General features: G+C 37.3%; 1 protein-coding gene across 1 annotated transcript; it reads right to left on the bottom strand.

Moving 5' to 3' along the window:
- Window positions 1-25: 25 nt before the first annotated feature.
- LOC135196055 (acyl-coenzyme A thioesterase 1-like) lies at window positions 26-6788 on the bottom strand (the record flags this gene model as incomplete). The annotated part of the gene is given in 7 exon segments (XM_064222520.1): window positions 26-137; window positions 2950-3152; window positions 3765-3933; window positions 4607-4766; window positions 5227-5381; window positions 5507-5617; window positions 6709-6788. Coding segments are annotated over 6 exon segments (817 nt in total), but the record flags the coding sequence as incomplete, so codon positions are not given.
- Between the last annotated feature and the right edge of the window lie 4111 nt (window positions 6789-10899).

The raw sequence follows: 10899 nt of genomic DNA, 5'->3' as shown, positions 1-10899 counted from the left end.
TCTCATGCCATAACTGACTGGTGCAAAAAGCTATTGACAGTGACACAGGCAGCGACAGATGGGATAAACGTAGCCAGTGACACAACCAAGTCCCCTGCTTTGCTATTGCCTATAACACCGACACCAAAGTCAAGCACCTGAAAATATAAAAGGTGTAATTATGAAACAAAAGAAGCAACTTTCTACGAATAAATTCTCCTGTACAGAACAGTGCAACGTTAATTTTTTCGTCATTAGCAGGCATAGTTAAAAGCCATTGCTTTAGTATCCTGTGCATGGATTTCTTATAAAGGATCTCTATGACAGTAACTTGCTTAATATTCGCGGTAAAACATGTAGCCTTTATCAACATCTCTTTAGGATAGTCTAGTCACCCAAGTGATTTTACAATGATAGGAAATTTTTATCCTTTCTCAAATTCATGGGTTGTATTTACAGTCATTTACATATCAACATTATTTTCTACATGCGTGATCAATATACAGATCGAATAGGCAACTGTAAGCCTGCAGAATGCATGACTTGATTGTATTTTCTCGTATAAATATTCTTTTGCAATCTTACCGCCAGAGAACGAGTGAGTTTTTAATGAAAAGTTTCGGAACTTGACTGTGTTTTATTCTAACATCCTTCAATTAAAAAAAGGGCAAATAACCGGATAAACTGGAGCATTGAAATCTTCATCAAACATTGCCCTATTCACTCCTACTTCTACATTCATTGACCTTCATGAGCACTACCTCATTTTATCATTAACTTTAAACGTATACGTCTGTATAATAATCTACTTCGCTTTTATTAATTAACTTTGGTGGGCGTTGCTGCATCCTCTTTCATTTTTCCGTCTTTAAACTTTCATGAACATTGCTATATTCATTCCTTCTCCAGCAGTGCCCTTAGCGACTTTAGGAACATTGTTTATTTCTCTCCCTCTTCCCCCATAGACTTTGAACAATGTTGCTGTATCCTTTCCACCTTCCTTGTTTACTCTCGTACTTCTCCATCATTCACCTTCGTGAACGTTGTTGTATCACCGTTTTCTAGTACTTCACCATTACTGAGCTTCATAAACTTAGCTGTAATTTCTCTGATTTTTCCATCAGTGACTTTTAAGAAAGTTTTCACATTCTCATCTGCATCTACATCACAGACTGCCATAAACATTACTGAGATCATTTCCACATTCTCCTCTATCTCCCCTTTCATTGACATTTATGAAAATTGCTCTTCATCACTGGCCATGAATATGGTTGTAGTGTCTCCTTCTAGTACATTATTAACTCTCAATAAAAACATTCAACGTTTCTCTCTACATCTTTATTTTTTACCTTAGAACATTATCTTATCCTCCGCTCCTTCCTTTTGAGTATTGATATTTTAGAACATTGCGGTATACTGTCTTTTTCCTCCAAGACATTCATGGACAATGGCGCATCTTCCCCTACTTCTTCAACATTAACTATGCACTTTACTGTAATCATCACTGGACTTCAGTACCAGAGTCGTTTCCTGTGCTACTCCATCATTTAGTTTCCTAAAGATTGCTTAATCCATTCTACTCTCCATTATCGACCTTCGCGCCATTGCTGAGTTCTCTCCTACCTTCTCACATATGATTTCTATGATTTATTGCGTCACTGACTTTCATAAGCCTTGCCACATTCTCATTCTCTTTTCCGCTGGTTTATTTTATGAACCATTACCATATCCAGTCATACCTCTCTATCATTGGTTTTTATGATCATTTCTGTTTCTCGCTTCTTTAAATATCGTATTAACATAAGCTTTACCATATAACCATCGAAAGTAAAAAAATTCTCTATGAAAATTTTTGTTATCTAGCCTATACTACTTTTTAATTTAATAATCCTCATTATCGAATATTACCGTTTTCTATCATAATTCTTAATCATTGACCTTTTTGAGACACGTATACCTGCAATCGCCATTAATGAAATTTTTTTATATATAATTTTTTTTCGTTCTACCTCAATGGCTTTAAAAGATCATTTTACTGTCATGTCAAACTTCTTCCTCATTGTCCCTCGTAAACATTGCTTTGACTTTTGGCACTTTTGTATCATTAGCCTTCATCGTCTTTGTCATATTCTTTGGCATATTGTTGTATCTTTATTTTTGCATCAGCTACCTCATAACATTAATATATCTCCACTTACTTTCCCAATATTGACCCATGAACATTGTCGTATTCTTTCCTTCTTCTCATTATTGCCCTCTCCCCCACTTCCTGGTCACTGCTGTGCCCTCTAAAAAAAACATTTCCTCAGTCTCTTCTATGTCTCCATTGTTTACATTCTGGTGCAGTGTTGTATTCTTTTCCTAATAATCCATCAACTGACCTTCAAGTTCGTTCAAAAAAAACGTAAAATCAATCAAATATATAATTTGAGGCCTTCTTTTTCATTTCAGTTTTCTCTACCTTATTTGAAGGATTACATAAAAAGCTTATTCTTTGCGATGGTGGGTCTTGAATCTGAATTACGCAACCTCAGCAGGAGCTTGTGGGCTGTTAAAACTATTCTTTTAAAATTTTTTGTTTAGATTTAGGAATAAACCTTTAGTAATTATAATTATGACAGATTCTGTTTGCGAGAATAAGCTAGTTTTTACAAAAATGAAAATTATTTAGCTGGAATACCATGTAGCAAATTGTAAAACGAGCATGTAGTTCAAGATATACTCTTCATGAACATTGTCCTGTTCAGTCATACTTCACCATTTACTGATTTTTAGGAATTTTAGAGAGAGAGAGAGAGAGAGAGAGAGAGAGAGAGAGAACCGAAGTAAAACTCTGCTCAGGCATATTCAACATATAGAGAATATACCAGAAAATCGAGTAGAAGTGAAGTCCGCTTAAATTAAGATAAAAGTTGCAAATATAAAACAAAATGCCAATATAAAGAGATAAGAACAGAACAAGAAACTCACCTTTTCATGTTGCAGGAGAAATTTAACGGCTTCTTCAAAGTATGCGATATCAAATTCTTTTATAACTTTAGGAAGATCATCATAATTGAATAAAGCAAGAGCAAATGACGCAATCCCACGAGAGGCCAGTTGAGCTGACCTGTATTCAATGAGGCCTCCTAAAGTGCCAAACATATCTATTACTGCTGGGAATGGGCCATCACCTGCAAAAGAAATCAGTTATTGAAATCAATAGCTTTAGAGGCTGTATGTGTGGTGATATCTCATTTACTCTAAATTACATTTGTACACTCATAATGAAGAGTAATTTCCTTCCCTAGGGACGTTATGCACCATCTGGAAGCTGCTTACTTGTGAAAGGGACACTTGGAGAGAGAGTGTGTGGCTCTAAACATTGAGCTATTGGCCAAAGACATGTTCTTGTGCACAGAAAATGCAGATCCACCGATACACATTGCATTTGTATTATTGGATATTTAGCTACATAAATCTCATAACTTCCGTTAAACATAAAACCATAAAGGAAATAGATATAGAAATTATCACTACCACACACATCCAAAAAATTCTATAAACAGACTAGATTTCAACACCAAACCAACATTTTTAAAAGATTTGGTTTTATGTGGAACATTTAGGAACATACTCAGGCTAGTTATTACTAGCAATGTTAAGTAAGTGTAAGGCCTCCCAAGTCAAGTCAAAACACCGCAACTTCACTTACCGGGAGGTAAAAAAACTCCAGTTACCGGGAGGTAAAAGAAAAAAAGAAAGAAAAAAAAACTCCATTTCTGGAGGTAAAAAAATCCACTTACCGGGAGGTAAAAACAGAATCCCCCTGACCTCTCCGTATTGAACTGGAATACGCTGAACTCCAGACGCCATATAATGCCTTTCGTGAGCTACGCATGACAGAGGTTCTATTACTTCTGATGAACACAACTTTTCAGCGCTAAGGTGTCCATTATGGACGCTAAGAGTTACCTGAAAATTTTGAATATACAAGTGAAAAACGGAATAATTGCATCTTATTTTCTTAATTTATTAGGAAACCTTTTATTTATTTATTTATTTTTTTGCTCACTATATTGACAAATTTCACTTCACAAGATGCCACTTTCCTTGATTTATCTTTATTACTTTATGTCTCCAGAATATAAAATGGAGTGCATCGATATAGAAGGTGAATGTGCAACTGGAAAAGTTGCAGAAAAGTAGCAGTGTTTTTATTTTGTGAGGAATTTTATTAAGAAAATATTCCCCACGATTCCCGAGATCAGCACCGACAAGGTTAAAACAAATTCATTAAATCATGCGGCTTATTCCCTTTGAGGTTACGTAGAATCAAATGATTAACTTACCAGTAATACTTGTGATTCTTTCCTGCCTATTAGGTTACTCTTACTTCTCACTGACCTAATCTTTGAAGCTAAGCTTCATCATACAAAGCCTCGTTTTTGTTTACCCCAAGCAGTTTCCTGTCTTGGAATGTTTTCATGTGGAATAATACCAGTCTATCACAGCTGCTCAACAGTCTACCGAAAATTCGTTATTGATAGAGTTAACAAGTTTCTGTCAAGAAATGCATTATCACAGTAGCTCATATAAGAGGCAATTACTTATATAGAAACTTGAAACATGGTGGCAGATGACTTACTACCAGAGGCTTTTCTACAACTCTCTTGATGAAACGAATATATCTGTAGTGTGGTGGAGCTGGGACAAGACTTCCAATGAGGCCCATCGGAAAAATACCCTCATACTGGCCCCCTAGAGACTCCATTTTGTCGACGTCAACCGCGCCATTTTCATCAGTCCTGAAATGCAAGAGACATTTTAACACACATGATTTTTGGCACTTGCTTCTTTTTCATCTTTTTAACTTCAAGGAGGCAATTATCTTCATTTTAATGCTAGATTTGCAGCACTGTGTTTACTTTCAGGTTTGATGCTCTGTACGTTTTTTACTTTGTTCAAAGACTACCTGTAGAACATTTACAATTCTAATTTGAAGCTGGATGTACAGAATTTACTCCTCCTAGATTTCCATGTCTCATTTATAGCAAGCTCCCTTAACTTTTAAGGCAGAATTTACAGCATTTCCTCCTCATGGTTGAGATTTTTTTTTTACAAAATGTCCTTTTTTTTCTCTTTTTTCTTGGGCTGGATTTTCAATGCTGTTCGTTTTTCAAATAATCCAAAAGCAAATGAAAATTTTCTCATATAACTAAGAAAACAACGCATCACTACCTGAACATCGAAAGCAGACATGCTCACCTGTAATGTGCATAAGACATGTAGAGGACACCAGTGTCCTCAATCGCAGAGGCTTGAAGAGTGACATCCTGGTTTGGCTTTAAGCCTGAAACTCTGATATGAACTGGCTCGTCCTGTAGGCAGGACAAGGGAATGACAGACAATAAGACGTCTTCCTGTGGTGTGGAAATGAAAAAAAGAAAGAGGAGTTGGCTGTGTTCATGATCAAATTTCCTGTAAATTCAAGTTAAGAGACATCATAATTTGTTATTTAAGGATTCCGCTTTCCCCGCACACTTACCTTTGAAGTGGTATTCATTTTGCAAGTAGCATGCAAAGTGAGGATCAACTAAGGAACTGCAAGGACTTTTAATTACTCCACAATGATCGGACTATAGACTCTGGCACACTCCTGAAAATTGAGGATATCTTATGAATTAGCAATTCTGCAGATGCACAGACTTTTTGCTTCCCTGTGGAAAGGATAGCAGAATCTAGTTCAGGAAATCGGAAAAGCGAGTGTGCCGAAACATTTTTGTTAATGCTACATTCTTCGAAATGTAGTGGTCATCGATGGCTCTCACGGAGACACAGCGAGATTTTTAACCAAGGATTCATCACTTTTGGAGTTGGCGTGATTCGCCGAAGGAAGTAAACTAAGCTCGCACAGACGTTTGCACGTGACCAAGGCGTGGAGATCATGTGTTTTTGTGCATGGGCGGGAAGGAAGGTGTGTGATACACATCCAATCTGGTTTCGATCAGATCTCGTGGATGGGACTATCAACCGTACGTACATGAGTGTTTGAGTATCTGTTCCACTATATGATATGGATGATGAGGGATAGTTGGACACTTGGGGGCCACGTCTCGTAGGCGGCATTGGCCTGTTTTCCTTTTTTTAAGATTTATTATCGTTTTTTGTATGTGTTTGCTGCTGAAATGGGTAACCATACTCACATTATGCCCAAAGCCGTACAACGCATTTATGTGTCTTACGTTTTATCAAGCATAGCGTATCTCCTTAAACACAAGAATGAAACAGCTTTCGCGTATTGAATATAGACCACCCAAAGTGGAATTTTTATCACGAACAACTTAAGCAACAAATGCGAAAAATAAGAATGGAAAAATCGAGGCGCCATCAAACTAACAAACAGCTATTACATAATTTGTCCAGATGTTAAGATGGCGGGCCGCATGTAACCCACAGGCAGGAATGTTGCCGACTCCAGACGCTAGATGATCCTAGAATGTGTTTCGGGAAGGAAAAATATGACTGATACTCTAAACCAGGAACCCGGTGCGAGGGGCAACAAAATCCGAAAGTCCAAGTATTACTCTCTTGTAGTACGTCAACACCACCTTTGGGGCAGACCATCTCTTAATCACGTTAGCCTAATGTAAGAGATCAACATAGCGAACAAAAGTGATCTGCGTTATCTGTTATAGGTCCATCTCTGTAGTTAAACCCACACTGATATCAACCTCAACGTTACAACACCTTGCTTAGACCTGTTCTCCAAGGAACTCATCGTAGCGTGTCGTTTCAGAGGAAAGTGAGCCTCAAGGCCCAACCTCGATGAGCCTTGTTGCAAGCAAACTAAAGACGATTGTGATTTGGCATTAATTGCACTCTCTCTCTCTCTCTCTCTTAATTCTTCTCTCTATCTCTCTCTCATTTCTACTCTCTTTCTCTCTCTCTCTCTCTCTCTCTCTCTCTCTCTCTCTCTCTCTCTCTTTCATTCTAAGGTCTTTAATCCATTTGCCGCCCCATTGACTTCTATAGGGAACCTATGAATTTTCTACAGTACATGGTTTTATGTTTGATATGCAATCCTAAGCGTATTCCAAGGTATTTGAGGTGGGTTGTCAAAATAACAACATTGGGCATTATTTTCTACGTACACATTTATGCCGTCATTATCTCAAAACCTATTTTCGCAAATATCGTTTTACCGGAGAATCATAATGAAAATATTTTGGTGTCTAAACCCATGTTTTCAAGGGCAAGGATTAACATAAAGCCTTGAATATGTTATCTTATGCATATTTAGTATAAAAATGAATAACTCATGTATGTAATAAATGATTACATAAAACACATGAATAACTCTGTAAGAGTTTCTCTCTTTCTCTCTCTCTCTCTCTCTCTCATAGTAATGATACTGATGTGCTGGTTCTGCTAATTTACTGGGTTTGGAAAGGTCAATTTCATTCAAAACGTGAAGTCCAGATGGACTGTTGGAATGGAGAAATCATTAATATAAGTGAGACTTGCAAAAAGTTGGGTCCTAAATGTTTGCAGTTGTTGGGCATGCATTCACTGACCGGTTGTGATAATTATCATATCCATCCAGTAAAGGGAAAGTAAGTGTTCTAAATATCTTGCTATCAGGAAATTTCCCTGCATTGGATGAAATACTTGGTGAGATAAATGCTACCGAAAATGATCTTAAGAAAGCAGGGTAAGAATTCTTTCCGGCATTGTATGGTATGCCCCAGGGGATCTCGATGAATGCAGCCCGCCATAAGATTTACACAAGGAAAAAAAGGAAAACCAATGCGAATCATGGCCTTGCGTCCCACAGATGCCAACCTGTTCCTCCATGTACAGAGGGCACACCTTCAAATGATATTATGGAAAGAGGCTGATCAGCCAGGACCCCAACAGCAGATATTGAAATTTTTTTATTTCATCCGGTAATGTTGTTATCTAAAAGCATACATAATTTATGCATTTATCACGTTCCAAACTTTCGTGAATCAGTTATACACACACATTTATGTATAAACATATGTGAAATAGGTATTATTATATATGAAAGCAGTTATAGATATGTGGAGTTGGTATCTGGTGTTATTCGGCAATGATTTTGTAATTCAGCAATTGTGCAAGTGCATAGTCTGGTTTTGCTGCAATGTGGAGATGATAGCAACATTTCAGTCAGGATCAGGGACCGGAAAAGCAAATGTCGAAAGTTTTTTGTAGTCGCCATCACTGGCTCCCACGGAGACAGAGCGGAGTTTCTTAATCAATGATTCATCATATATGAAGATGACGCGATGTTGAGTCGTCTGCCGATGACTGAGCTCAGCTAGCTCGTGCATCCGCGACCAAGGGCATGGAGGTCGCGTATTTTGTACATGGGCTGAAATAAGGACACTTCTCTGGTCTGGGTTCAAACTTTTATAATGCTTGTTTTTATAATTTTAAACTTGATTAGATTTTTACTTTGCTCCATCGGGCTTACACTCTAACCTCTTCCTGGGATTCATATCATAGAGATATATTGTTCCTCTATAAGCACTGTTCCACGAAAAAAACTGTATTCCATACATCCAAGATGACAAATTTAGAAGGAATCTCAAGTCTGCAATTGAAAACCATTTAATATGTTGCAAGTTATTTTAATTTCAAAAAATCCTGTTACAATTGGATCACTTGTTAAATTTGAAGGCAGACTCTGCCTAATATTGCAATCTTCAGTCATATATAAATATACTTGCCCCAGATGTGATTTGGTGACTTACATGGGTTCGACTAAACGATTGCTAAGAGTCAGAGCTGATTCACATAATAGTGTCAGTCATCTAATCCTGAATTTTCTACTATCAGAAATCACGGAAATATTTGTAAAACCAACATCAATTATGCCAACTTCTCTGTCTTGGGCCAAGCAAGGCCTTTACACGAACTGCATATTTTAGAGTCGCTATTTATTAATCAGTTAGTGCCCACCTCCTCTGTACAGTTGTATCTGGCTTGAGCCGCTTTCTTCGCTGCTTCTCCCTCCTTTCCGAATCATTCAGTCTTCAACTTTTTAGTCTAGCAGGTTTTTTTTAGTTTGCTTTGTTTTTATGTATGTTTTTTGTATATTTGTTGAGAATCTTAGTCAAAGTTATATTCCATGTATTTTTAATTTGTTTTGTTTCTCTGTTAGCTTTAATGATGTAATTATGTTACGAAACGCGTCGGCAATAAATGCATCACCTGATGACCGGCTATCTCCTTGCAACCCTGTCCTTCCATATATATATATATATATATATATATATATATATATATATATATATATATATATATATATATATATATACGTGTGTGTGTGGTGTGTGTGTGTGTATGTATGTATGTATGTATGTATGTATTACGGACTCTTTGAGGCCGCCATGTGTGAACTTACCCCTCCGAGATATCTTGGTAACGTTGATCAACAGCAAAACCGAGCAGAGAAATTTCTCTCTCTCTCTCTCTCTCTCTCTCTCTCTCTCTCTCTCTCTCTTTCGCGACCAACCTCTCACACAATCCATAATGCATAATTACCTAAGGTTGCTAAATCAGATCCAAAATTATCAAAAGTAAACTTTGTTAGTAAAGAGCAACTGATTAACTAAGTGAGTCAAATTCGGAAACTATAGCTTCTACATAAAACATGATAAAATCCAAATGATGCACCAACACAGAAAATGGCAATTCAAGAATAGTGGAAACCAAATTAAAACTGGGGATTGGAGAAAAACCGTCCATATCCCTTTCTCTCAAACAATTAAACATCAGTCAAAGATTCACTGTTAATTATGATAATCCTCCCAATCCAAAAATATAATTATTACTCATAGTCTCCCTATAACCGGTACCCTCCAAATCGTTATCTACATCCATCTGACAAAGAAGGGACCCCACATAAATGCACAAATTAATTGCAAATAAAATAAAAATGATAATAATCAATTCTCCTGGAAAAAAAGGTTACCTATTAAAGAGAAAACTCTGAAATCAATGTTTAAGATGTAGGAGAAAAAGATACACTTTGGGCATAACATGAGTATGCTTACCCATCTCAACAGGAAACTTACAAGAAATGATAATAATAAAAAAAAGGTCCATGCCGACTAGAGACGCGGCCCCCAAGTGCCTAACTATCCTTCATCATCCATATCATATAGTGGAACAGATACTCAAACACTCATGTACGTACGGTTGATAGTCCCACCCACGAGATCTGATCGAAACCAGATTGGATGTGTATCACAACACCTTCCTTCCCGCCCATGCACAAAAACACGTGATCTCCACGCCTTGGTCACGTGCAAACGTCTGTGCGAGCTGAGTTTACTTCCTTCGGCGAATCACGCCAACTCCAAAAGTGATGAATTCTTGGTTACAAAATGTCGCTTTGTCTCCGTGAGAGCCAGTGATGACCACTACATTTCGAAGGATGTATAATTAACAAAAATGTTTCGGCACACTCGTTTTTCAGATTTCCTGAACTAGACTCTGCTATCCTTTCCACAGGGCAGCAAAAACAGTGTGTGCATCTGCAGAATTGCTAATTCATAAAATATCCTCAGTTTTCAGGAGTGTGCCAGAGTCTATAGTCCGATCATTGTGGAGTAATTAAAAGTCCTTGCAGTTCCTTAGTTGATCCTCACTTTGCATGCTACTTGCAAAATTAATACCATTTCAAAGATAAGTGTGCAGGGGAAAGGAGAATCCTTAAATAAAAAATTATGATTTCTCTTAACTTAAATTTATAGGAAATTTCATCATGAACACAGCCAACTCCTCTTTTTTTTTTTCATTTCCGCACCACAGGAAGACGTCTTATTGTCTGTCATTCCCTTGTCCTGCCTACAGGACGAGCCAGTTCATATCAGAGTTTCAGGCTTAAAGCCAAACAAGGATGTCACT

This window comes from Macrobrachium nipponense, chromosome 17 (genome assembly GCF_015104395.2).
Source record: "Macrobrachium nipponense isolate FS-2020 chromosome 17, ASM1510439v2, whole genome shotgun sequence".
Classification (NCBI taxonomy): Eukaryota; Metazoa; Arthropoda; class Malacostraca; order Decapoda; family Palaemonidae; genus Macrobrachium; species Macrobrachium nipponense.
This window is presented reverse-complemented; position numbering and strand designations above follow the sequence as displayed.